The sequence below is a fragment of the Nematolebias whitei genome, chromosome 14, assembly GCF_014905685.2.
Source record: "Nematolebias whitei isolate Nwh7 chromosome 14, NemWhi1, whole genome shotgun sequence".
Taxonomy (NCBI): Eukaryota; Metazoa; Chordata; class Actinopteri; order Cyprinodontiformes; family Rivulidae; genus Nematolebias; species Nematolebias whitei.
Genome location: NC_056511.1, coordinates 9,079,061 through 9,106,395, shown reverse-complemented (window position 1 = coordinate 9,106,395; position 27,335 = coordinate 9,079,061). Strand labels below are relative to the sequence as shown.

The window sequence follows — 27,335 nt, the reverse complement described above, 5'->3', positions numbered from 1 at the left end:
TATTGATGCTCATGCTACCTTAGATTCTGCCTCGTGATTTTTAACAAAAACACTTTAGGTCAGCCGAAATGTTTAAAATGTGTATGACTTCAGTTTTTATTCTGATATTGCCTCCACAATAATGTGTTTCCATGCAAAATTAGATTATAATACATGTGCAGTTACTAGAGACTAAAATATTGATTGAACTGCAGGAAAATACTTGACAACAGTAAACACTGTTTTGGCTAATATCTGCCTTTATTTGACCAAAAGTCCTTATGCAGCTGAGAACTTTCCCCTTGGTCTTAAAATGGCCTACAAATGTGTTAATTTGGTTTTTGTATTGAACGTTTTTTGAGTTAATTTGGTGCAACGGATTAAACCAAAGATCAGACAGAGCAAATGCAAGAACACTTTGGAGGCCAATATAAGGAAAACATAAAGGATTAAACTACCCACTTGACCACACAATAATAAATGACAATGAAAAGCTTCTGAGCAGGTTCAACTAGACAAAAAAAAAAGAAGTTTAAATAGCAATATGTTAGAATTTGATCTAATTTGTGACATAAATGTTGAGTTCAAGCTGAGATTTGTTATGAGAACATGTTTCAAGTGTTTGAGGGATTCTATTTCTGTCCCTGCAGCAGATGCATTAAACACCAGGCCTCTATGGTGGCATATTTCAGGGAAATCAGATGCTTAAATGACCAGTAAATGATAACAAGGTGCTGCCCGATATGCACTGCTTAGTGTGACTGAGAGATAAAAAGCACATTCTTATCTTATAGGTAAGTGGGGTGAAATTACAAATGGATTTTAAGATTATAAGCAGCCTGCGTGTTGTACCTGTTGAGCCTCACTTGTCCGGAAGGCGTCCCGCAGTAACTCCACCGCTGCAGAGGGATCAACGAACCTGCGGGTGGAGCCCACCATGAGGGCGAACAGGCAGCGTAGCTCCTGCATGAAGGATATGTTCCTCTTGTCCTGTTTGACACAAACTCAGAGTTAAACATTGCTATCACCGCAGCATCACTCAGCATGTAAATGAAAGCTGCTTTCTTTTAGGAAATAAAAACAAAAACCCATTAACCTGCAGGAAAGAGATACTGAAAACGAAACGCTGATGCTGAAGAGGACTTTGAAAGAATAACCCATTATTAGAAGCCGTTACTCACTGCATGGCTCTTACACTTCTCCAGTACTCGCTCTGACAGATGGTAGTTGAGAACCAGTCTTCTGAACACAGGCAGGTGGAACAACGACTGCAACAAGACAACGATGCAAACATTATGAATTCACTCTTAAATAGGTCAAACCAGTAGATGTGGATTAAATTAAAGCTCTGTTGAGTCTATTAACAGTCATTTTAACTATTTGTACTTACAAACTGAATTTGAAAAACTGAACTGGATTATATGTGGATTTAATATTACCACTTCATTAAAAAAAATTAATATCTCAATTTTTTTCAAGATAAATCGTGATATACGATATCAATATTTTTTTCTTTCCATAAAGTAATAACAACAGTATATTTCTGAGTCAAAGCTTTGTCCCAGTTGTCACACAGACACATTTATTAACAAACCGCTGTAACTACAAAATAAATGTCTAAAAAAATAAACTATTTACATATAGTAAATAATAATTCTCTTCAGCTGCGCCACCTTCGTGACGTTAGTAAACGCGTATGAAGCAACACGTGAGAGGCTGTGTTTGTATTCAGTGAAGTTGGCGGCGCAGACGGGCAGAAAAAGGAGAACTACGTGGATTTTCAAATAAAATACTCCATGGTTGTGATAGAGCCATTTTCACCATCGTAACTTGAACAACTTGCGATACACTGAGTATATTCGATAGGCCTGTCGCGATAAACAATAAATCAATTAATCGTATGATAAATTAAAAATTATCGACCTCATTTTGCCCCCCACCCCCCGCGTAATGTCTGCGTCATTATGTGCTAATGTGCGAGATTTTTTTTCATTATCACGCTGTTGACCTTCAACTAAAGGTTAAATGCGTGTTAAGACATTTTTTTGTCTCCAAACCATTTGCATTATTTTTCACCACTTTTTAAATGTCTGTCCGAACAGGTCTCACTTGTAAATGAGTCTTCAAGGCTCAATGTGACTTATTTGTTTAAATAAAGGTTAAATGAATGAATGAAAAAAAATCTACCTCATTTTCATTTATCGGCTTTATAATTTCTTCGTGCCTCTCTCTTTCTACTGAAGACACCGGATGACAAAAAGCTCAACTCCGGTGCTCTTTAATGATCCCTCCCTTTCTCTTTAAAATCAGTTTTAACGATCCAAAATCACATTTTTGGATCGTTAAAAGCAGCTAAACTGAGAAGCTAAGCTACGAGCTAAGCTAACAGGCTAAACTAAAGAAGAAACCTCCATCTTGTCAAAGCTCCAAAATTCACGGTTGAAACCCGTGCCTTCGTCTAAAAAGTTGTTTTTCTTTGCAAAAAGAAGCTGAGAACTTGTTTACTGATTTTTTTTTAATTAAAAGCTTTGTGTGAAAAATGCTCTGCTAAAGAGCTCAAACCACACCGAACGTTTGCCATTTTGAGAACCAAAAAATAGGAACAAGCGAAAGCCCATGTCACGTCAAGGGGCCTCCCGCCCATTTTTTTTTTAAAGAGACGCGGCTCTCTCCCTCACTATCCATCCTTCGGTTCAAACAGTCTTATACTGCCATCCGGTGGTCAAAAAACGTACTACACACAAATTAACCAACATTTCTTCTTAAATTTGACATTACTAATTATTGTTAAATTTCAAACAATATCATCGTTTATCACAATAATTTCTGAGACAATTAATCGCCCATCAAAATTTGTTATCGTGACAGGCTCAATATTCGATACATCGCCCAGCCCTACTTTATTTATTTTGAAATTTAAGTAAAATAATATAGTGGAAACATACATAAAATACAGTGGGATACAAAAGTATTCACCCCTCTTGCCTTACACCAGGAATTTAATGAGATTTTTCATTTGAATAAAAGCGAAACCTCTCCAAAAACACTCCAAATTATTCTAAGATAAAATATCCCAGGAACTTAAACATCCCATGGAGCATCATTAAAGCCAATTATTAGAAAATTAAACTATGATGCCACCACAGTAAACATGCCAAGAGAGGGTTGTCCACCAGAACCCTCCGACTGGGTAAAGAGGGTCTTAATTAGAGAAACATCTAGGAGTTTAAAGATAACGTAGCTCACTGTAGGCTGCACAGAGCGAGGCTTTATGGGAAAGTGGCATAAAACAGCCATTGCTAACAAAAAAAGAAACAAGCTGGGCTGTTTGTAATTTCTTCCCCAAACATGTGGGAGAAGATGATGTGGTCAGATACGACCAAACCCAAGCTTTAAGACCGCCAATAACAAGACCATGTCTAAAGCACATCTCCTCTCATCAGGCTGAGAACGCCATCCACAGATGAAGTCATAGCAGTAGGTAAGTCTTATGTGCGTGGAGAGGTTGAAGCTTCCATTTGAGCAGGAAATTCAATTATGTTTTATCTCAGCTTTACAGTAATCTACACACAATAACAGGGAGAAGTGAATCGTGTGGCCACTCGGCTTCAATCTGATAACATGAAGAGTTAATAGACGAGCCTGCTTTATCAAAAACCATCCTCTGTTGAATCAGTTCACTTGTAAGAAGCAGAATTAACACCAGCTAAAAAAATAAATAAAAATAAACAAAGGAGAGTATAATTTGAACTCTATTAGTATTCTGACAACACAGCACCATTTCCCTGTTTCTCTCCCAGATAATAACACCTGCTCTGTCGGGGGTTGACGTCTAAATGGATGCAGACGCATATCTTAGTTCAACAGAGACAAACAATTATTGTCTCTGTTCATTTGTGGCGTGCTCGCTCACTCCATCGCTCGCCACTTAATTAACCACACAGCCTCTGTAGATCTCAGAGAGGGTTCTGGTTTCTGTCGAGCCACCTGATAGGCCTGAACGAGTTCAGTCTGGAATGGACTTATAATAAAATTACTAGCTCAGATAAAACGCTCTAATTTAGCAGAAGGTCACCCAGGCATACAGTATTTGTTTTCAGTTCCGTTTTTAACCTTATTAACAGTGAGAGAGAGGAAATTCCAGCATGATAATTTTACTGCTAGTAGTAAATATTTTTTCTAGAGATGTTTTTTTCTATCACATAATTGTAGAAAAAACAATATTTAGTTTGTAATGTTGGTATAATTTTTTGTAATAGTGTCAATGCTGACTCAACATATCTACTTTTGCATACTTTGTGCTATTTTAGCTATGCATGTGTTCGGCTCATTCAGGAAAAGGGTGTTGTGATTTTATATTTATCAAAATATTTAACTTTATTTACAACTATTTCCCTCTAGAACTGCACTGATATTTTTTAAATTCTTGCAAAAACATTATTTTTGAACTCTGCTTCTACATATTTGCTCTATTTTTGTCTTTTTATGCTATTTTAAGTGTTCTGCTACTTTTAGATTTTAGTTACAACTAGGCCACTTTTAGTTTTTTAGCTAGCTTTTAGCTATGTTTTGCAGGAAACGTGGTTTCTCTAATTGTGTGAATGCTTATGAAGCTTTCACACTATTGTGATGCATTTTTTTTCATAAGTTTTTTGGCATCTTTCTTGTTCCACATTTTTTGTGCTATTTCAACAAATCATATTTCAAAATGTTCGGCTCTTTCAGGACAATCCTGCTGTGACTTTTGGTATTGGTACAACTTTAGCTTTTTGAAATATTTAACCTTTTCTGCCATTTTTCCCTTCATAGAATATGAACTGAGCTCATTTTACATCCTTCAAATCTTTAGATCTGTTTATAACTTTTTACTGCTCCTTTCACATTTTGTTCTGGTTCGGCCTCTTTCAGCTTCTTTTTGTAAAATTAAACTTTTTTTCAGCTACTTTCAGCTGTTTTTTCAGCTGTTTTGTGCTCCTTTCAGGTTCTTTCTGCTAACTACAACATTTTTGCGCTTCTTCTAACTTTTTTCTGCTAATTTCTGCTCGTTATGCTCCTTTCAGCTTTTTCTGCAAGTTTAGCTTTTTCTATTTCCACATTTTTAGCACTAATTTAAACTTTTTTTTTTCATTCAACCTTTATTTAAACAGATGAGTCACATTGAGCCTCAAAGACACATTTACAAATTTTAAGCCTAACTTGGAAAAAATGTGCTCTCTCCTCTTCCTTCTGGTGATTTAAGCTTCTTTCTGCCTTTTTAGCTACTTTTCAGCCGTTTTTTTTGCTAAATTCTGCTTTTTTCAGATAAATTTCACTTTTTTGTGCTCTACTCTGCTTCTTTCAGCCTAATTGAGCAAACGTTTGTTCTTTCTGCTTCGTTTATCAGCTATTTTCAGACAAACAAGCTTTCAATGGTAATTTTTCAGATACTTTCAACTTTCAGCTTGTTATGCTCCTTTCAGCTGTTTTCTGCTAGTTTCAGCTTTTTCTGCAATTTCAGCTACTAAGCTGTCTTTATGCTAATTTTCATCTTTTTAGCTAATTCCACATTTTGAGCTTATTTCAGCTCTTTCCACTTCCTTCTGGTAGTTTAAGCTTCTTTCTGCCTTTTCAGCTACTTTTCAGCTATTTTTTTTTTTCTAATTTCAGCCTTTTTTTTTTAGCTAATTTTCAAATGTTTGTGATAATTTCTGCTTATTTAAACCTAATTCAGCAAAAATGTGTTATTTCTGCTTTCTTCTACTAATTTAGCCTTGTTCTTTCATTTCAGCTACAATTCAGCATGTTTTTTTTGTTTTTTTTTAGCTAATTTCAGCTGTTTTTCAGCAAGTTCTTCAGCAATAAGCATTCACACTGCATTTTCACAAGAAATGCAGTTTCTTTAGTTTCTACTTATAATAGTTTTATTCTAAATGAAGTATGATAGAAACTAAAAGGGCTGCAGTTGGCTCGTTTAATTTCTGGTTTGTGTTTATTTAACAAGTAAGAAGCTTGTATTTCTCACCTGGATGACTGCACTAAACCAGCAGGTATTTCCTACATTGCGAATCCCCACAGGCCATTCGTCCTGACGGATCCAGTCTGCAGGGCTGCACATTTCATTCTGGACTTCACATCTCTTCCTCTTCATTCTTGCTGCGTTTTCCTCTACGCTGGCCTCCAGAGCCCTAGCAAATACGAGATTACCATTTTAAAAGGGACAATCTGTCATGTTATGTTGTTCATTTGTCATATGCAGGTTGCCACAAGGTCAACAATGCAATGAACTGTTCAGGATGAGAAGAACTGGTTAGACTCAATAAAAAATAAAATAAAATAAATACTAAAGCATGCAGTAAGGGTATAAAATGAAGTACCAAAAAGTGAAAAAGAAATATATTTACAAGGTCTGAAAGAAAATATAGTAAACAAGAACATGGGAGAATAAAACGGTGCATGTAGGACAAATTAGTATAAATAAGTATTTCACAGGTAGCAATATAAGCTTAAATGCACATGATATACATTGCACATAACATATTACAGGGGTTGTGTGACAGGTCTCTGATTTCTAACTAATCTGATGCTAAAAATATTTTTGTTAAATGCCTCAAAACCTGGAAAATTCTAAATGTGTTGCTAAATGAGAATTAAAGGATACAGGTACAGAAAATGTTGCCGCACGATTATTCTTTGGGTTAAAAGATTCACAAGCCCTAATGCTCAATACATTATACAGTATTTTGATGCCGTAAAGATTAATATTCTCTCTTGACAAGTTCTGTCTCATTAAAAATGGTTGAATGCTGCACAGATTATTTGCTTTAAGTTAACAATCAAAGCCTCAGGCATCATTGAGAAGCGTGTTTCATAGTAGAAGTCTGTCAGGAACAAGCAGAGTATTCTGTGGAAAACAGCTTCTAACAGATTTTCTCTTTGCAACTTTAAATATATTTCACAAGCAGTTTCACATATAGACATAAATCCTCTTTGACATGCTGAATTAGCAGCTACAAAACGCCATGCTCTTTCTGAACACTGTCAGCAGGGTTTTTGTTCATAAAGCAAAAAGATGGATAACTATATTCAAAAGTATTTTACATGAAATAGAAATTACTTAAATATAAGGTATGAAATACCTGAAATATATGAAATACACGAAAAAAAAAAAAATATATACCTTAACCTGCAAATGGCTCTTTAAGAACAATTTGACTTTATTGACTGAATATATGAAAACTAACTTCTTCAGGGCAGTACATTATAATAAAAGAATATTAGTATCTATTTAGTAGTCTTTTTCTGTTGTTTTTAATCTAAATAAGTAATTTTTTCCACAGCAGTGCAACAAAATGTTTTGTTTTACATATGACAAGGTTATTTTTAAATGTAGACAATATACCAGAAGTGAAAAAGAGATACGTTTTTTTAAATTCTGATTATAATTTGTGACTTTATTCTCTACTGCAATTTGTTGTTTTGAGTGTTTTTGATTTAGAGTTCTATATAAAAATTCAAATTCAAATTCAAAAATATTTTATTAATCCCAAAGAGAAATTAAATGTTGTTGTCACTGTTCTCCATTGTTGTCATCATTCTTTGTTGAAATCAGGTCTCTCTTGTAAATGAGTCCTCGAGGCTCAGTGGGATTAACCTGTCTAAATAAAGGTTGAATGAAAAACTCGTTATCTTTGTTTCATTAAGAGATGTTATAGATGCTGATGGCTGTAGGCAGGAAGCATCTCTTGTAAAGAATCGTCCCACAGCGGATCCAAAGAAAGTGGCCACAGATGCCGTCCGATCCGTCCACTCACACTTGGCTGGCCTCTCGGCTGCAGGACGGCCCCAATCACAGCTGAACTCCTCCCAGAGCGATGGCCACTCCTTCCAGTAGATTGCTGAGCTCCTCGTCGCTGCGGACAGCTGGCCGGGAGACGATTCTGGTCCTATTGCTGTCACGTCACGCTTCCTGCCAGTTCCATGATCTCAGTAGTGAGGCACTCCAGCACAGCCGGAAGGGAGACGGGAATGCATCCTTGGCGTCTCCTTTTCACTCATTTGAGGTTTGGGGCTGTAGCAGAGCTATTATTTGAGATTTTGAGGTGTTAATCAGCTGGTTGTAGAAAACCACCTAGTTGTTATGGTTACGCATCATAGCAAATGTCCACAACAAAAAAAAAACATCAGTAAAAATCCTTCCGGGTGCACAGCGTCCAATACCAGAGGAAACAATCATCCAAAAAAAAGTGATTTACATCCAGAAAAGTAGGAATTAAAGTTTCCAAAAGCAACTTATCAGAATGAATCTAACAGAGCTACTCCAACATGCAGCCACCCTGAGCAGCGCAATTCTAGAATGCAAACTACTTGTTATAACCTAATATTAATAATATTAACAATTACGGCCATTTGAAATTGAGCTATTTATGCAATTGTTGAGCAAGAGAGGAGCAGAACAATCACTGTTTCAAGTTTTTGAAAAAATTCTGTGATAGTACATACTACCTCGATTTATAAGAACAATAATAACAATAGCATTTGTCTTGTACCTGTGGAATTCCCTCTCTTCTTCCTCGACTTTGTGGGCCTCCTGCAGGCTGAGTTCAATGGCGGTCTGCAGCTCATCTTTAGGAAACAATAAGTAAGAGGACAAGAGAAGCTCCATGCTTCAAAATGAATTCTCAAACGTACAAAAGCTTCTCATAAAATAAATCTTGTGTGGTAATCTCTTTTGTCTTTATTATAAGCAAAACTGGTTTTAATAACTAAGCAGACAACCTGTTCTACCATTAGCATGCACCCTCGAGCTCAGTTTAATCAAGAAGTTAAACAGTTTTACATTTAAAAAATTTTATAAATTAAAACTAATGGGCACTACATTTAGGAAAAGCAGCCTCAGTTCACTTGCTGGTTGCATGCTGCAAAGCTTATTTTCAGTTTTATTACAAAATATCTTTCTGGAAAATTTGAATTTTGTCATAAAAAATCAGTCACACCCATTATATTAACTTGGACAATACAGATGAAAAACACCAGTTTCATATTGTGTTACTTGTTTACAGATAAACACCGTGTAACGTTTAAAATGTCTTACAAATTGCACTGTTGCTGTAATTGGCACACTTCCTGTTTGCAGCTCTGCTGTGCTGTACGCTGGCGCAGCACCGCTTTGTTCTCCCTAATTTAATTGTCTTGATTGTGTTTGGTTGCTTTAGTGTACACTAACAATTTATTATGAACATGCTATCCATTTAAAAGTGTTGTCTATTTTTCAATGTCAAAATTTCCCATTATGTTGAATTTGTACTTCTAAGTTATCGTCCATCAGCATTTGAAACGTGAGCAATAATAATAATAAGTTAAAATGTGATTTAATCACAGTATTGCATTGCCCTGCTGGTTTCCCAGCATACCTTTCTGGCCCTCCCAGGTTTCTCCAGATGATCCTGACTCTTGTGGTTTTGCAGGGTCCTGAAGCTCTGCAGTCTGAGTTGTTAGCAGACCCACAACATGACCGGTGTCCCCTTGACTGGCCTGACAAAAAAAAAAAGAAAACAAGAATAAATGACAAATTATCAAAATAGACACAAGATGAAACATGCTGTGTATCATACAATTTGAATGTTGCATTAAAGCCACCTGCGTGTAGTCATTTCTGATTTTGAACGGCATGAGTGCTGCAGAGATTTTATCTCCTTGTTTCTGCACTAATTTGAAATACCGGAGTCCCTCGCTACCTCGCGGTTCGACTTTCGTGGACTCGTTCTTTCGTGGTTTTTCAACGATCGTCAACTTTAATATTACTCACTTGATTTGGACGCTACGGGATAAAACGTTAACAAACAAAAAATAAAGAAAGAAATACTTCAGACAGGCGCCGCCATTTTGTAGTTTTCTTTCAATAAGCCTATACTGTAACGCCAGTCAAAACTACACTACCCAGAAGCCAACAGTGCTTCCGGCCGCTGCTTTCTACTGAAATGCAGGGAAAGTTTTGCACCGCAAATCTACGCTATCTATTACGCTCACAGATAGGCCTGTCACGATAACAAATTTTTCTGGGCGATTATTGCGATAAATGATAATATTGTTTAAAATCTGACAATAATTAGTAATTATTGTTAAATTTAAGAAGAAATTTAGGTAAATTTTTGTGTGTAGTACAATTTTTGACAACTGGATGGCAGTATAAAACTGTTTGAACAGAAGGATGGATAGTGAGGGAATGAGTAGCGTCTCTTCAAGAAAAATGGGAGGGAGGCCCCTTGACGTGACATGGGCTGTCTTTCCTTCCTGTTTTTCAGTTCTCAAAATGGCGGACGCTCATTGTGGTTTGAGCTCTTTAGCATAGCATTTGTCACACAAAGTTTTTAATTTAAAAAAAAAATCAGTAAACAAGTTCTCAGTTTCTTTTTGCAAAGAAGAACAACTTTTTAATCCAAAGGCACAGGTTTTAACTGTGAATTTGGGCGTCGACAAGACAGAGGTTTCCCCCCACCGAGTTAGGCCTTTTAGCTTAGCTCGTAGCTTAGCTTCTCAGCTTAGCTGCTTTTAAAGATCCAAAAACGCGATTTGGGACGGTTAAAACAGATTTTAAAGGGAAAAGAGAAAGGGAGGGGTCAGTGAAGAGCATTGGAGTTGAACTTTTTGTCATCCAGTGTCTTCAGTAGAAAGAGAGAGACACGAAGAAACAATAAAGCCGATAAATGAAAATGAGGTCGATAATTTTAATTTATCATGCGATTAATTGATCTATTGTTTATTGGGACAGGCCTACACACAGAACTGGCAGGAAAGTTGCAAATAATCTTGAAGCGTCCTGAAGCTCAATTAGCCACGTGCACATCTACCTGGGAGCTTCGTCGCTGCAGGGTCGGTCTGCAGAACCGGAACCGAGCTGCTGGTCTGCAGAGCCGGTGAGTACATTTTTGCAGTACCGTACAGCACATATATGTATGCTGTTAAAAGTACGAGTTCAGAACATCCCGAGTGTGGGAAGCGTTTATAAAGCCTTAATATATATAAATACTAAAATAAATATAGCGTTCCTACTTTGCGGTTTTTCACCCATCGCGGGGGTGCGTGGAGCATAACCCCCACGATCATCGAGGGACTACTATACGTTGAAGCAACCCAAATCAATCCAACATCCAATCTCCACATTTACAAACACAAACCAAACGCCCTGACCTTAGACATGCACACAGTAACTAAATAAATAGCACAATTCTGCTGGGGGAGAGGCGCTATAAACAGCTTGCTGTCCCGACAGCAGGTGCTCATGTCATTGTATCTCTGTCACACACACATACACACAGGACGGCACGATCAGGCTGAGCAGACTTATATGGAGTCCAGGGGGCAATCTGAGACCCGCTTGGTTAGTCTCTATTTTAGGCCGCTGACATGAATAGCACAAGCTTCTGTTTATCATTCCACTCACCATGCCACTGGGCACTGGGTGTCTCTCCTTTCTTACCCAGACACACACCACCAACATCAATACCAAACAGAAAACAGAGGCAAACGCTTCAGTTTTTGACCTTACTTACAGAGACGCACAACCTCAACTCTAATGTGAGCTGCACGCTTATGGACGAATCACGACGCCGTGTAATTAGAACGGCCTGTTGACACAGGAGTAGCTTTGTTGGATGTTAGTACAGACGCTGATTTAAATGGAAATGTACAAAATGAAAGAATGGTTATAACCCGCTGCTAAAAGAAGGCAAAGACTGTGTGTTTTCATGCCATTCTCATGAATTTCAAAGTTCATGCTCAATAATCCAGGTAGACAATCCAACAAAGTTCAGTCAGGCCATCTGGATGGTTTCTTTTCTTTTATCTCTTATGGTGATTCTCTTGACACCAGCAAACCGGTTGGTTTACTATGCGGATGTGCTGCTTGTGGGACTCAGTTTGTTGCGGCTCCTCGGACTGATGAAGTCCTTTGGATGAAGGACGAAACGTCTCAACCAAAAAAGAAAGTGCGGATGAAACTGACTGAACTTCGCTGGATCTCATGAATTTCTGTTGGGTTTTAATTAAACTTTCTAATAGTAACCACATAAATAACAAATTCTATTCTTTCTTCAAATCTACAACTTTTGGAGTCAGTCTGATTCAAGATGGCTGCCACAGCAAAGTGATCTTACGAAACAAACAAACAAAAAAAGATAAATCAGCCAGCTCTACAGATGTTGAGCTCAGATTTGAGCATTTATCTCAACGCACACTTCAAGTGTAAACGGGTGTACAAAATATTAGCTTAAACTCATGGCATTGGTGAACCCTTTTTGTCTGTTAGCAAAATATCTAATGAACCACTGGATGGATTTCAATGGTGGTTGTAGCTCACCGTCACAACAGATCTTGTAAAGTGTTCATAACAATATTTTCAAGTTTCTACCATAAATATAATGTTATCATTTCTCAGCAGAAGATGATTTTAATCTAATACTGGAATGAAAGGTGGCGGGTGATATGCATTTCTTCAAGCAATGCTTGGCCTTTAATTACAGATTGAGGATTACATGCCAGCTCTATTTTTATGTATTTTTTTAAATCCCAATTTGTTTTTCAAGTATTTCATGTTTTTTTTTTTTTTTTTTGTGCTAATTTTCACTAATCCTGTGACGCAAATGGATGAAAATCATTTTCAAGCACTTCTCAGTAATTTTGAACTTAGAAGTTAGAAGTTAAAATTGAAATCTGCTTTATAAACTACGACTTTAGGAGTTAAAGTGTTTGTCCAGGCAACACGGAGGGGGTTAGTTAGTGCCAACGTTAGTAGACACTTGTCATTTATTGTGTTATTAAGCGAGTCGTGGCTCCACCTTCCTCCGCGCTCACCGAGTTCGTCGAGTTTTCTCCACCTTCAACCTGTTCGCCTCTCATCGCCGATGAAAAATCCCGAATTTCTTCGCGTTTTCCCGCAGAAATCTTGGCCGCACTCCCTCCTGCTCAAAGCTGCTCCATCTGTCACGCGCCGACAGCGACCGGCCATCTGCGCGCGCGCACCCACTTTAAAGTCAGCCCGCGCGTGGCGCAACGGGTGCGCGCCGCGCGCTTCAAAAAAAAAAAAAAAGAAAAAAAAAAGTCCGCTTTCATTCATAGTGTTAGCTAGCTACAGCTAATGCTAAATCTTAAATGTTTAAAGTTGTTTTATTTCTCGGATGATTTTCTAACTGTGGGCAGGTAAAATTACGTTGTACATAGTTTTACTTATAAAGTTAAAATACACAACTTAAAAAAAGTTTCTCGAAAAGTTTTATTTTGTGTTAAGCTGTAACTGGCTAGCAAAAATGCTAACCCTAATGTGCCTTCTAGACTAGAAAAATAAACAAAAGTTGAGTTAAATGCATTTTTAAAAAAAATTAAAACAAGTACAGCAAAATGTACAGCTCCCCCTTTAACTTGAATATTTAGCGAATAGACTTAAAACTAAAACACAATTTAAACTTTGGAAGATTGCACATGTTTAAACATTATCAATTATTTTATCTTATTTGAGCCATTTAAATTTTTCTGTTAAACCACCAGTTAATAAATTAAGTGTTTGATTCAAATGTTATGCCAAATAGTCATTACATCCATCAGCAAAGAAAATATCACCAAGTACTATATTTCAAATCGCAGTACATGTCAAGTCAGCTTTATTTATATAGCACATTTAAATCAGAACTTGTTACCAAAGTGCTTAACAAAAATGATCAAATAAAAAGTAACAAGATATACGTACAGCACATGGAATAAAATATAAAACATAAAACAATGAAATACTAAAACAGATCATCTTGTGTCAAATGTCAAGGACTAATAAGAAAACATTTACATTCCAGTACTCCCTGATGAAATATATTTTATTATGTATATGGCTAGTTTAATCAGCAAAAACCATAATCACAGAAAAGTATTCACAAGAAAGAATAGGAAAAACTAAACTGCAGACATCTCAACAAAACATGCGTGAGACCACATCTTTATTTATCATATAATACATAAAGTTAGTTTTTTGTAACTCTTCCAGAATAATTAAATGAGTTAAAATGGTTACGCAACCAAAGATTAGCTTAAACCCTAAAAATTATTATATTTTAAACATGTGAAGTCAATTTATATTCAAAAATCTGTTCATGTTGAGGATTTTTTTATTTTGATAGTAATGGAAAAATATATATTTTTAGCTTGCGTATAGCTTATGTAAACATGAACATTTTTACTTACTAAATATTGAGATTATAATATCAACTTGCAGAAATATAAGTGACAGCCTCTGCCTTATCATCCATTCCCATAATTTTACATTTTTCTTTTGTCATGTTTTTCCAGCTGTGTTGAACATCTGCAGAAACAGCTACCTAAAGTGATCTTTACTCTCTGGAGCTTCTCATCGGTGGGTTTCACTATCGAACGTATCATCTTACCCACGCTGTGGAAAATCAATGAGTCCAACCAAAATGTCTGCACCACCTCGTTCGTTGTTCCTGCTCTTCACGCAGTTCCTCAACAGCTGGACTTTTTTGCTTAAACTTTGGATATTTTGCCGTTAACAGAGGAAACCTTTGGATGTGACTCGGGGATAACGTATGTAATCTGGACGTATGATGTTTCTCCTTTGGCTAACATTAGTTTTCTCAGGTAAGATCTTTTAAACGCAGAAAAAAAAAAGTTTATCGATGTAGAATTCTTTTCAAACAAATGTGTGCTGCATCAGACAATCCCTTCACAATTTGCTTACAATAATTTTGGTCAGCAGCCTGGCTCAAATGCAGATTCAGTGTCAGAAATGTGGTGGTATAATTTCAATCACACAGTACTTTAAACAATAATGTGTACATAGAAAATCATAAACCAGAAAAATAAAATCACACCTGTTGTACACATCTGGAAATTAGTTATGAAAAATCATTTTATGTAAGTACAGTAAAAGCTTAAAACTGCTGTATGGCTTTGCTTTTAGTTTGTTTCACAGTCCTCTCTGTGTTATTACAATAACAAAAGTCAAACATCCAACATTTTAGTGAAGTTGACAACAACCACAAACCAACCTGCATCCACCTTTTCTTTCCCTCTCTAATACAAAAGGTCTGATAGCCAAAAGCTCTACTAGATCAGATTAGTCACTACTGCTTCATTGTTTAGATTTTCTTAATTGAGACAAACAGATAGCTGTTGTCATCTGAATTCATCATGTGGTTCCATGTTGATCTGATTGTGATCTGTTTTTGATTTGTAGCTCATCTGGCTGAATGTGTGCCAGAGAAGCCAAAAAGATCCGCTCTGAACCAGCTGACCAGGACCCTCCTGAGGAAATATGACTGTGGAGTTAGACCTGTTCACAACTGGACCAGTCCTACAACCGTCTACATAGACCTCATACTGCAGTCTGTCCTTGATGTGGTATATTAATTTATTTATTTCAGTCCATGACTGAAGGCAGAAGACAATGCACAGTTATAAGTTCATGAAAGCTCATTGAGAGTTTTCTAAAAGCCACTTGTTGGACTCTCAAACCACATAAAAACAAATGTGAAATATTTTAATGTGAGGAATTAAAATTAAAATAATAGCTCACAGTTGACATCATGAAGGCTTTCTTTGTTTCCCAGGATGGAAAGACTCAGAGCATCACTACAAGTATTTGGTACAGACAGGTATGTTGCCTCTCAAAGTTTACTTTCTGTTGCTCACGATTTGATTTAAGAAGGCAAAAATCAACCAGTACTAATAAAGTCAGCCTTCTTCTAGTTGCATAATTCATTTCCCGTCTGAATACAGTTTAAATTGTGTTTTATTAACTCTTTCAAAAAAATAAATAAAATGTGGCCGTCTGACAGAAATGCTCCCCTAAGTAAACCACTTGTGTCATGTGAATTTTTAAAGCGTTTATCTAAATGTAAAGTTAGAAAAACAAAATGTATGTTATTTTACCACAAATTTCCTCTGCTGTCCTCAGATCTGGAGGGACGAGTTCCTCGTCTGGGACCCCGAAGAGTTTGATGGCATCAATGAGATCTCGCTCTCTTCTGATGCCATATGGGTCCCTGATGTTATCGTCAGTGAGTTGTAAGGAAATCCAGAAACAGCCCCCTCAAAATAATTATTTATGTTCAACCCCCAGCTGAGAATCTTGGTGTCATCTGAAACAAAAGCAAATTGATGTTTGATCTCTTCTTTCTCTGTGACCTCAGCGTGGAAGAGGGGAAGTCCCCCCCAATCCCCTACATTTATGTCAACTCCTCTGGCTCAGTGAAGAATTACAGACCAATTCAGGCGGTGCTGGCCTGCAGCTTGGAGATGTATGCATTTCCTTTTGACAAGCAGAACTGCAGCCTCACCTTTCGTAGTTGGCTTCACTCAGGTGTGTTTCTTTCTGTTCACTGACAGCGTCCAAACATGCAATGACTCCATGTGCAAGCTCAAGCAAAACACAATGTAAAACACCCTAAAATGTATATAAATCAGAGATTATAACGAGTCAAATGAAGGCCAGAGTGGGCAAGAAACTAAGTTTTTTCAGGTCAATTTTAAACAAAATAAAAATAAAATAGATAAAATCTTTTTTTTTATTATACTTTTATTATTTCTTGTTTAACTTCTTCCTGAAAAGCTTTCATTAGTCGGCTTAAAACGGACCCACTGGATGAAAAATGACTACACGTTTCCCTGAACAGTGCGCGTCATCAGATTGTAAAATAGATAGTCCAGAAAATAAGAATTGAAATACCATAAAAAAAATAAAAAAAGACCAGAAAATAATGTTGTGTCTTTGTTGAACCAAGATGGTTTGGTCATAGTGTATCCTGTACAAAAACCTTCCACATTAAATTTGATTTCATAATAAAATAAAAGATGAAGTCCATCACTGAAGAAGATTACAGTGGTTCATCATGTGACTGCTGTGAGCAAAGCTACGTTAATCAACCCCCTCCGCTTTGCGTTCCAGAGTAGCAAACAAGAATTTTGTGTGATCTGCTAGCGCTTGGACTATGTGGCATGGATGACTCTCAGCTAATACCACCATTTTTGTATTTGCTAAAGTTAACTAAAGAAATTGCATTTCCTGCAAAAATGCAGCGTGAATGCTGATTTCAGAAGAACTTGCTGAAAACAGCTGAAATTGGCTTAAAAAAACATGCTGGAATGTAGCTGAAATTGAAGAACAAGCCTAATTAGCAGAAGAAAGCAGAAAGAACACATTTTTGCTGAATTTGGTTAAAATAAGCAGAAATTGGCACAAAAATTAGGAAATAAGCTAAAAGGCCGAAATTAGCTAAAAAAAAAAAAAAAGCTGAAAAGACAGAAAGAAGCTTAAACTACCAGAAGGAAGTGGAAAGAGCTGAAATTAGTTTAAAAAATGTGGAATTAGCTGAAAAGCCAAATTTGGCACAAAACAGCTAAAAGTAGCTGAAATATCAGAAAAAGATTAAACTAGCAAAAAAAAAAAAAAAAGTTGAAAGGAGCATAATAAGCTGAAAATAACAAAGAAATTAATTAGGCTGAAAGTAACAGAGATTACCATGAAAAACTTGAATTTATCTGAAAACAGCTAAAATTAGCTAAAAATGTTGATGAAAAAGTAGAACAAGCTTAAATTAGCATAAGGAAGTAGAGAGAACATGTTTGCCCAGTTAGGCTGAAAGAAGCAGAAATGAGCACAAAAATGGAAATGATCTGAAAAATGCTTCAATTAGAAAAAAAAAAACCATCTGAAAAGTAGCTTAAAAGCAGAAAGAAGCTGAAATTACCAGAAGGAATTGGAGAGAGCACATTTTTGCTGAAGGAGACTGAAAAAAAGTTGAAATGAGTGCCACAAATGCTCAATTAGCTGAAAAAGGTTAAATTAGCATAAAAAACAACCTGTAACTGAAATATCAGAAAAAAGTTGAAATGCAGAAATAAGCTGAAAAGAGCATACCAAGCTGAAATTAGCATAAAGAAGTTAGAAGAAGCACAAAAATGTTGTAGTTAGCAGAACAAATCTGAAAAGAGCACACAACAGCTGAAAAAAACAGCTGAAATTAGCTGATAGTAGCTGAAAAAAGTTGAAATGTGCACAAGGAAGCTGAAAGAAGCTGAACAAAAAGTGAAAGGAGCAGTAAATGGTTGTAAACACATCTAAAGATTTGAAGGATGTAAAATGAGCTCAATTCATTTTCATTGAGGAAAAAAAATGGCAGAAAAGGCTAAATATTTCAAAAAGTTAAAGTTGCACCAATACCAGAAGTCACAGCAGGATTGTCCTGAACGAGCTGAAGGTTTTGAAATATAATTTGTTGAAAGAGCTTAAAAACTGGGACGAGAATTGTGCCAAAAAAACACAAGGAAGACAAATGGATCACAATAGTGTGAATGTTTATGAAACGTTCACACAACTAGCTGTAGTGGCCTTAATGAACTGGGCTGACTTTAGAAGTTTATCAGTTGTAGATGTGTATCCAGTTATTAGTTTGTGAGACTTTAATTAAATTCTATGGTGGTTCACAAGACACTTCGCAAACAGGCAGACAAATGAGCGCACACAGACACACACATCTTTCATGGCTTTGGGCAATAAGAAACAACAAGAATCTTGTGCAGGGAATCAAACGAGCACCAAAAGCAAACAACACTGCATTCTTTTAACCATCCACATGACTTAGGAATTAAAATGTCACCAATAGTCCAACAGAACTTCAACTTTATTGCCTGACAAACAGTAAAAATATTAAATTCACTAAAAAGCAGCAAACCGTTTAAATGTCTGATGAGCTGGGGACTTGTCCCGTGTGTCTCTCACACATTGGCCTCTGAAGGATCAAAGATAATGAACGAGTGCGTCTGTTTAAATCTTGATTTTAAGTTCTACTTCGTTTTATTCTCTGTTCAAGTTAAATTTCTTTTACAAACGGGTCATGAGAGCTACAACTGGGATAACTAATTAACACGACGGGAAGATAAAAACCTGAACAGGCTTGTAAAGCTGCCGTAAGAAGATTTTTATTTCTTGAACTTCTTGGGAATTATCTGTGGCCTGAAGCAGCACATAAAAAAAAGGAACTAAACACATTCCGGTTATCTTTGCTTGTATATCTGAGAAGAGAAGCCCGAGGTGTCAAATTAAAGTTTATGTAGACACAAAAACTCTTTCTCTTACTGTTCCACAAAAGAGAGCACACACCACACAAAGGAAATAAATATTTACTGCCTTTTGTTGCATTTCCATCTTCCTGGCGCCAGTTTTTTTTTATTTTTTATCATTCTGTTTATTTTATCTCTCTCTGGGCAGTGAAAGAAATCGACCTGGCTTTGTGGAGGAGCGCAGAGGCCATAGCTATTGATAAGAGGGAGTTCATGAACGATGGAGAATGGGAACTCTTGTCCATTCCCTCACAGTACTGGCAGATCCACCAAGATGGCGCCGACTATGCTCAAATCCAGTTCAACGTACGTGCCCAACATATTCTAACATTTATCATATTTATCCCCGAGGCAACAGTTTATACGCCAAAGTTAAAATGAAGAAGTCGCTCTTATCTCGTCTGATACGTGTTCGCAGCGGCCGAGCGAGTACGATGACTGAGGTTGCTTGTCGTGAACTCGAGCCCTCCCCGGGTCACCCGTTAAAAACTGAGCGTTGGAGCAGAAGTGTCACCGTGCAAAGCAATCGGCTGCAAACCTTCATGGATTGAGCAACAGAGCTAATTCCCAAACGACGAGGCCGTGGCTGCTTGTGGCAAGTAAAGAGACGGACTGGGAGGGAAGCTGATAGACAGGGGAGGCTGAGCAACCATAATGAGACTGTCTCAGTGGCTGCCTGATCAATGGACCTCTTGTTAGTTGTGAGCAAAATGGCTCCATAGCCCATTGCAGGTGGAGGGCAGGGAGGGCCGCTATTTATTCAGCTCAGAGGACGAAGGCTTCTTGGTAATGGGGCATTTCATGGCTCACTGACATATTGTAAGACTGTGGCAGTGTTTTTCTGTGAGCAGACGTGTAATATAAAGTGGTTTTCAACAGTTCTGGAAAAGTTACATAAAAAAAAATGCAACAACTTCTAGTGTTTATGACTTCAAACGAACAAATAATCTCTGGATAGTACAAGTATATAAACTATCACATGCTGAAAAGATAAAAGGGAATTTCGTCCTAACTAAGCAAAATTTGGTAATTCATTAGGTCTTAAAAAAACAAGCTCAACAGATGGCAGCATGTTTTGACTTTACACAACAGAAAAATGTTGCGGCGTATTTGATATTTATGATTGCCGTTAAGAAACACGGCGACATGTTGTCACCGGAGGCCCAACACATTAAAGTTTTCAGCATGAAATCGTCTTCTCCCAGTCTAATTTATACTTTTAACTGAATGAAATAAACACCATGCAAGCTGTGTGTGACCATGTCAGAGGACATGGAGCTGCTTAATTTTTAAAGACAATATTTAACCCGTAGTCTTGTGAAAAGTGGTTGCACATTAAGCTTAACAAACTGAACACAATTTTTTTTTGTTCCTTTTAGGCTGCGTTATGAATCATTTCACACGTTCAGCAACAAAAACAGCTGAAACAAGACTATGGTAAGGGTGGGATGAATGCAGGCTTGAAACTATACATAGATTTAGTTAGTCCTAGGCCTGTCGCGATAAACAATAAACCAATTAATCGCATGATAAATACAAATTATCGACCTCATTTTCATTTATCGGCTTTATCGTTTCTTTGTGTCTCTCTCTTTCTATTGAAGACACCGGATGACAAAAAGCTCAACTCTGGTGCTCTTCACTGACCCGTCTCTTTTAAAAAAAATCCACTTTAACGTCCAAAATCACGTTTTTGGATCATTAAAAGCAGCTAAGCCGAGAAGCTAAGCTAGGCGCTAAGCTAACAGGCTGAACTCAGGGAAAATACCTCCGTCTTGTCGAAGCTCCAAAGTTCATGGTTGAAACCCGTGCCTTCTTGTAAAAAGTTGTTTTCCTCTGCCAAAAGAAGCTGAGAACTTGTTTACTGATTTTTTTTTTTAAATTAAAAGCTTTGTGTGAAAAATGCTATGCTAAAGAGCTCAAACCACACAGAGTGTCCACTATTTTCAGAACCGAACAAAAGGAAAGCGAGACAGCCCATGTCACGTCAAGGGGCCTCCCTTCCATTTTTCTTAAAGAGACACGCTGATTGCTTCCTCACTATCCATCCTTCTGTTCAAACTGTCTTATACTGTCATCCAGTAGTTAAAAAAAGTACTAGACAAAAATTAACCAACATTTTGACAATAATTACTAATTATTGTCAAATTTCAAACAATATTATCGTTTATCGCAATAATTTCTGAGACAGTTAATCGCCCAGCAAAATTTGTTATCATGACAGACCTAGTCAGTCCCTCTCTGCTGTGCTTCTCCGCCACTTTTAGTGCCTTTTCCTTGGCTGTGGTACATTCACATATATGTTACCAATGTACCGACTTTTAATTCAGTTTTTGTGCTCCTGGTTGATCACATAACAATAACTAACTGGTTTACAGGAAGCTAGCACCAGTTATTTCTACATTTTCATATTAAAGTTGTCGCTTTTGTCAGTTTTTGTGTTTATTTCTGGTACAGTGTTTGTGTTAAAACTTTGATGTAAAACAATATTGGTGTTGAAGATATTAAATACGTTTTCAGTTACACAGTCAAGTGACCTTTGTAAATTCGTATCCAGAGTCACCCTCTTGTCTTTCATCCAGCTGTTGATCCGCCGGCGCCCCCTGCTGTATGTGGTTGGCCTCCTCATCCCCAGCATCTTCCTCATGTTGGTGGATGTGGTGAGTTTCTACCTGCCTCTGAACAGCGGCACACGGATTGCCTTTAAGATCAGCATCCTTCTGGGCTACACTGTGTTCAGAGTCAACCTGACTGATGAACTGCCGGCCACTGCTCTCAGGACTCCTCTCATCGGTACGACGAGCTTGGATTTTGCGCTTTCAAAATCTGTAATATTCCAAATAGCATTTGCAGCATTTCCATATCTGAACTGCACAAAAGATTCTCACCGCATACACCAAGAAACCAAAGTACATTGGACGTAATTTCAACAATATATTTTGTAAAGACCCAATGACATATTAGAAAACATGACAAAACTGAAGAACCTTTTACAGGAGACACTGCCACATAAAATAAAACGTTTTGAAAATTCACATTTTAGGAAGAATTTACATTCCCCGCTGCCTTGTATGCTAAAGTTTTAAACAAAGACTTCACTTGATCTGTTAGTGCTTGAAATATACTGTATGTTAGTGATAACTCTCAGCTACTACCGCACCAAATCTTGCCTCGTTATCAGTAAAATTACTCAATTATCCATCCATCTGTTGGGTCATGGGATTCATTCAACCTTTATTTAGACCAGTTAATCCCATTGAGCCTCGAGGACTCATTTACAGATCATTTTTTAACAGAAAATTGAAGAAAACAGACATAGCCTGTCAGAAAATGATGTGATCGCCCATCTTTTATGCAAAAGGGAAAAAGAATATCATAGGAGTGCAAGAAATCTGCTAAATAAAAAATAAAAAAATCAGTTCCGTGTAAAAAAAAAAAAAATACTCTGACCTTTAGAATGTACAAAAGCCATAAACGTTTCAAACAGATGAGATCAAAACAAAAAGCACCACAATGGTGCAGATGCAGCAGAGCTTCAGTGATCCTGCTCTTCTTTCAGGCGTGTTCTTCGTGGTGTGCATGGCCATGCTCATGCTCAGTCTCATCAAGTCCATATTGGTGGTGAAGCTGCTTCATCACAGCGAGAAGGAGGTCAAGGAAATGTCACTGACTGCCTGCCTGCTGGACAAGTATGGCTCAGCTGCCCACGGCTTCACCGAGAGCGCTTTCACCTCCATCAAAACCCTCGACCACATCAACACATCTGGAGGTACACGCCGTGCTCCGAGTCCCATAAGACTAGGACATTGGACAGATCAGAGTCCAGTCTGTGTTTTTAGCAAAAGCCTTTTGGCAACAAACATTGAGAGTCGAAGAAGAAACAAAAAGAAGCCGAAGAGTTTCATGTACTGTTGGAAAATTTAATCTGAAAAAGGGGATGAAATAAGTCCCACCGTAAGAGATTAATGTGAAAATTGTTGCAGCGACACATTTAGTTTTTGTTATTAACGTGCATTTCAATTCAATTCAGTTTATTTATACAGCGCCAAGTCACAACAGAGGTCATCTCAGGGCACTGAACAGAAACACACATATAAAAGTAAGTTCATAAAATGAGTGATCTGAGGAGCAGACTGCTTTGAGTTTTAACTCCATCGCAGAACTCTCATCTTGAGCAAGAACAAAGGCGACAGTGGAAAGGATAAAGTCCCTCGTGAGGAAGAAACCTTTAGCAGAACCAGGCTCAGGACAAGCAGCCATCTGCTTCGACCGGCTGGGTTTGAGAGGAACAAGAAGGAGGAACAGATACACAATGGCAGATGAGAATCATGTAAATAATATAAATAATTTCAAATACAAACTATTCATTTGTAACAATTAATTTTAAGAAATTAGGTCAATTTGTCCTCCAGTAGTCTAAACCTATGGCAGCATAACAACCCAACCCTAACTCTAGGATTTATCAAAAAGCCCAGTCTGTAAACTGGACAATGTGTCAGCCTCAAGGACAGAAACAGGAAGTTGGTTCCACCATAGAGGAGCCTGTTAACTGGAAGGTCTTCCTCCCATTCTGCTTTTGGAAACTCTAGGAACCACAAGTAAGCCTGCAGTCTGAGAGTGAAGTGCTCTGTTGGGAAAACATGGGACAATAAGGTCTGTAATATAAGATGGAGCTAGGTTGTTGAGGGCTTTGTAAGTTAGAAGTAAGATTTTGAATTCAGTTCTGAATTTGACAGGGAGCCAGTGGAGATAAACTAAAACTGAAGAGATATGATCTCTCCCATTAACTCCAGTTAAGACTCTGGCAGCAGCATTTTGGATCAACTGAAGACGTTTTAAAGAAGTATTTGGACACCCAGAGAACAAACCATTGCAATAGTCCAGTCTAGACGTGACAAATGCAGGAACCAGTTTTTTTTTTGCATCATTTTCAGTGAAAATGTTTCTCATGTTGATATTACGCAGGTGGAAGAAGGAAGTTCTAGTAACGTTTATTTATTATTATAAGAGTCTTGTAATGCTTCTCAAACTTGATTTTGTTGATTTTCTCAGATTTTGACATTGAAAGCTCCCTAGAGGAGGATCTGTTGTCTTTGAATGGGATCCAGGAACGCCCCTCTGGACTGGACTGGCTGCTCCAGGAGCTGGTTTCCCTTCGTGTAGCGTTCTCCCAGGAGGACAGCGAGTCTTCAGCTCAGGCCGAATGGCTGGCTCTTTGTTTGCGGCTCGACTGCTTACTGTTCCGCCTTTACCTGTTCGTTCTGGCCCTGTACACAGGAACTCTGCTGCTGCTCTGGGCTGTTTGGAGCTTTGCTTGATATGACGACACATGTGCTGCCAATCATTTAATGCTCAACACGTCTATATTAATATGGATGCAGAACCTCAGAGTATGTTGAAAAACCTACTTTATGAAATTTAGGAAAGTTTATTAACAAATAGCTGAAAAAATGAGTCACATTAAATGTCATTCTTAAATGCTTTTTAAGATATGAGCAAAGAATATTACTTAATATGTACTTTCACATTGTTGAGAACATTTAAAGGGAAACTTTTTGTCGTTTTGTTTTAATAATTTACTGCAAAAAAGGGCAACTTTTTTCTCTTCTTTGGTAAATAGGTATAAAAAATATACATAAAAAGTCCATCAGTCCTACAGAAACTTTTTTGGTGTCAATTTTGAGTTGTCTTATACACACACTACTCTTTTTAGGTGTGCTCGCAAACTTACAATCTTAGTTTAAAAAAGCTGTGTTCTAGTTTCATTAGATCAAAAGGATCTTTTTCCAAAACACCCTTTATTTGGTTCTTAGTTCAGCTGCAAAGTAAATCATAAAATATCTGTGGCGGTCATGAACACCTCCAAGTAAAGATAAAACAAAACTAGACTAATTGAATTTCCTGCGAAAATGCAGTGTGAATGCTTATTGCTGAAGAACTTGCTAAAAAAACAACTGAAATTAGCTAAAAACATGCTGAATTGTAGCTGAAATGGAAGAACAAGCCTAAGTTAACAGAAGAATTAGATTTAAATAAGCAGAAATGAGCACAAAAAAGCGGAAATTAGCTTAAAAAAGAAGCTAAAATTTGTTTAAAAATAGCTGAAAAGGCAAAGAAGCTTAAACTACCAGAAAGAAGCAGAAAAAACTGCAATGAGCTAAAAAAAAAAAAAAGGAATTAGCTGAAAAAGCTAATTAGCATCAAAAGAGCTAAATAGTAGCTGAAAGAGCAGAAAAAGCTGAAACTTGTAGAAAAAAACTGACAAGCTGAAATTAGCATGAAGTTAATTCGGCTGAAAGTAGCAGAAATTGTCATGAAAAACATGAATTTATCTGAACAGCTGAAATTAGCTATAAACTTAAATTAGCAGAAGAAAGCAGAAATAATACGTTTGCCCAATTAGACTGAAAGAAACAGAAATGAAAAGTGGAAATTAGTAAACAATCTGAAAAGTAGCTTAAAAAAAGCTTAAATTACCATAAGGAAGTGGAGAGAGCACATTTTCACTGAATTAGGCTGAGTGAAAAAAATGTGGAATTAGCCAAAAAATCTCAAATTAGCTAGTAGCTGAAATAGCAGAAACGTTCAGAAATAAGCTGAAAGGAGCACAACAAGCTGAAATGAACAGAAAGAAGTCATACGAAGCACAAAATGTTGTAGTTCGTTGAAAGGATCTCAAAAAGTAGCACAAAACAGCTGAAAAAAGTTGAAATTTGCACAAGGAAGCTGAAAGAAGCTGAAGCAGAACAAAATGTGAAAGGAGCAGTAAAAAAATTGTAAACAGATCTAAAGATTTGAAGGATGTAAAATGAGCTCAATTCATTTCTATGAGAAAAAAAGCGACAGAGAAGGCTAAATATTTCAAAAAGCTAAAGTTGCACCGATACCAAAAGTCGTAGCAGGATTATCCTCAACGAGCTGAACGTTTTGAAATATGGTTTGTTGAACTAGCACAAAAATTGTGGAGCGAGAAAGTTGCCAAAAAACATACGGAAGAAAAATGGATGAAATGCTTCATAAGCCTTCACACAATAAGGTATTAAAGTGGTAACCGCAGTTCCATAATTTCTTAGAAAACCCTAATCCTAGCACGTTTCAAAGCTCAATCTTTTGTTTATGTAAATGTTTTTAGTTATACTGTAACTTGAACAGACATACAAAAACAATATTTAACGTGCATGAAACCAGAGCTGTCCTGTCTAGGACCTTCAGTACTCTTTCCACTGTGCACTAACATCATCACTCTAAGACGTTATTGTGTCGGGTCTGTTATTATGTTTCCCGACAGTGAAGATTTACTCTGAGATACTGTATAATATGGCAGCTCTCTGGAGGAAAGTCTCACTGCCTGTTTGGTGTTGTGATATCATATTCATATTTTAATCTCCGACCTTCTGCCACAAAATAGATCAGTGAAAGCTTTCCATATCTCAGCTGCTGCATCCCTGTTCCCCGTTGGTTTTCTAATAGTTGTGATAAGAATATTAACAGTGCATTACAGGAAACCTGCTCCTGAAACGATCCATGTTAATTCAGTTTTGTTGGGATTTGCAAACTCTTCTTTGAGTAGATCTGGTTGCACATTGTTATGCAACATAACAGAAGATAACGCGTCTGTTGCTTTGGTCTAAAGTACTTTCATGATGAGTTTGTGTGTGTTCACCGTGCTTTAAATGTGTATGGGCTAACGGGGTTTTCATTCCTGTATTTTTATTTGTTAAATGAATAGGAATGACTTGTTTTGAAAGAAATTCAACAGACAATAAATTTTTGTTCCAAAATCGTTGTGGGTCCTGCTTTTCTGAAACACGCATGAGCACGAATCCATTTAGAAAGGCAGCTACAGTTGAAATCTGATTCGGTAGACAAGTTATGGACAAGTAATATCTTACCTGTTGTAGATAACTCTTTGAATGAATTCTGGAGAGAGAAAAAAGTTGAATTGTGATCAGACTGGTGAGCTAACAGGTAGCCCAGTTAGATTTCTGCTGTCTTAAAACATTTCACAGCAGTTCATGCAAACTATATAAAATAAAAAATAAAAAAATATATATATATATATTGCAATGAGTTTTGCATTACATGTTTTTTTGTTTTGTTTTTGTACAATTAATTCCTCTGATCATTTGCAAGCTCAAATAGCAGCAGCAGCTAGCAGTTGTCACAATCGGCTGGTGCTGGTGAACCCAATGGTGCAGGCAAGGACTCAAGATATATATATATATATATATATATATATATATATATATATATATATA

General features: G+C 37.1%; 2 protein-coding genes across 3 annotated transcripts in view; one reads left to right on the top strand and one right to left on the bottom strand.

The window, feature by feature from the left end:
* usp28 (ubiquitin specific peptidase 28) overlaps window positions 1-12,971 on the bottom strand; it is a 29,404-nt gene extending 16,433 nt beyond the window's left edge. For both annotated transcript variants that reach the window (XM_037687813.1, XM_037687814.1), the window contains exons 1-6: window positions 12,808-12,971; window positions 9,369-9,489; window positions 8,505-8,580; window positions 5,981-6,143; window positions 1,161-1,247; window positions 832-969 (exon numbers count right to left, since the gene is read on the bottom strand). In XM_037687813.1, coding sequence (XP_037543741.1) covers window positions 832-969; window positions 1,161-1,247; window positions 5,981-6,143; window positions 8,505-8,580; window positions 9,369-9,489; window positions 12,808-12,852 — 630 coding nt within the window. In that variant the 5' untranslated portion in view covers window positions 12,853-12,971. The remainder of the gene's footprint in view (window positions 1-831; window positions 970-1,160; window positions 1,248-5,980; window positions 6,144-8,504; window positions 8,581-9,368; window positions 9,490-12,807) is intronic.
* Window positions 12,972-14,561: 1,590 nt separating this feature from the next.
* htr3b (5-hydroxytryptamine (serotonin) receptor 3B) lies at window positions 14,562-24,450 on the top strand. The gene is made up of 9 exons (XM_037687268.1): window positions 14,562-14,595; window positions 15,194-15,357; window positions 15,567-15,611; window positions 15,914-16,023; window positions 16,149-16,318; window positions 19,226-19,383; window positions 21,660-21,870; window positions 22,637-22,846; window positions 24,130-24,450. Exons 1-9 carry the CDS (start codon window positions 14,562-14,564, stop codon window positions 24,393-24,395), a joined length of 1,368 nt encoding a protein of 455 aa, XP_037543196.1. The 3' UTR covers window positions 24,396-24,450.
* The last annotated feature ends 2,885 nt before the right edge of the window (window positions 24,451-27,335 follow it).

Bases quoted from the DNA above. Each gene is read 5' to 3' on its own strand.
- htr3b (XM_037687268.1), top strand. From the start codon at position 14,562: ATGTTTCTCCTTTGGCTAACATTAGTTTTCTCAG. The intron at 15,358-15,566 runs GTATATTAATTT...TTTGTTTCCCAG, and splicing joins TGCAGTCTGTCCTTGATGTG to GATGGAAAGACTCAGAGCAT. The intron at 16,024-16,148 runs GTAAGGAAATCC...CTGTGACCTCAG, and splicing joins GATGTTATCGTCAGTGAGTT to CGTGGAAGAGGGGAAGTCCC.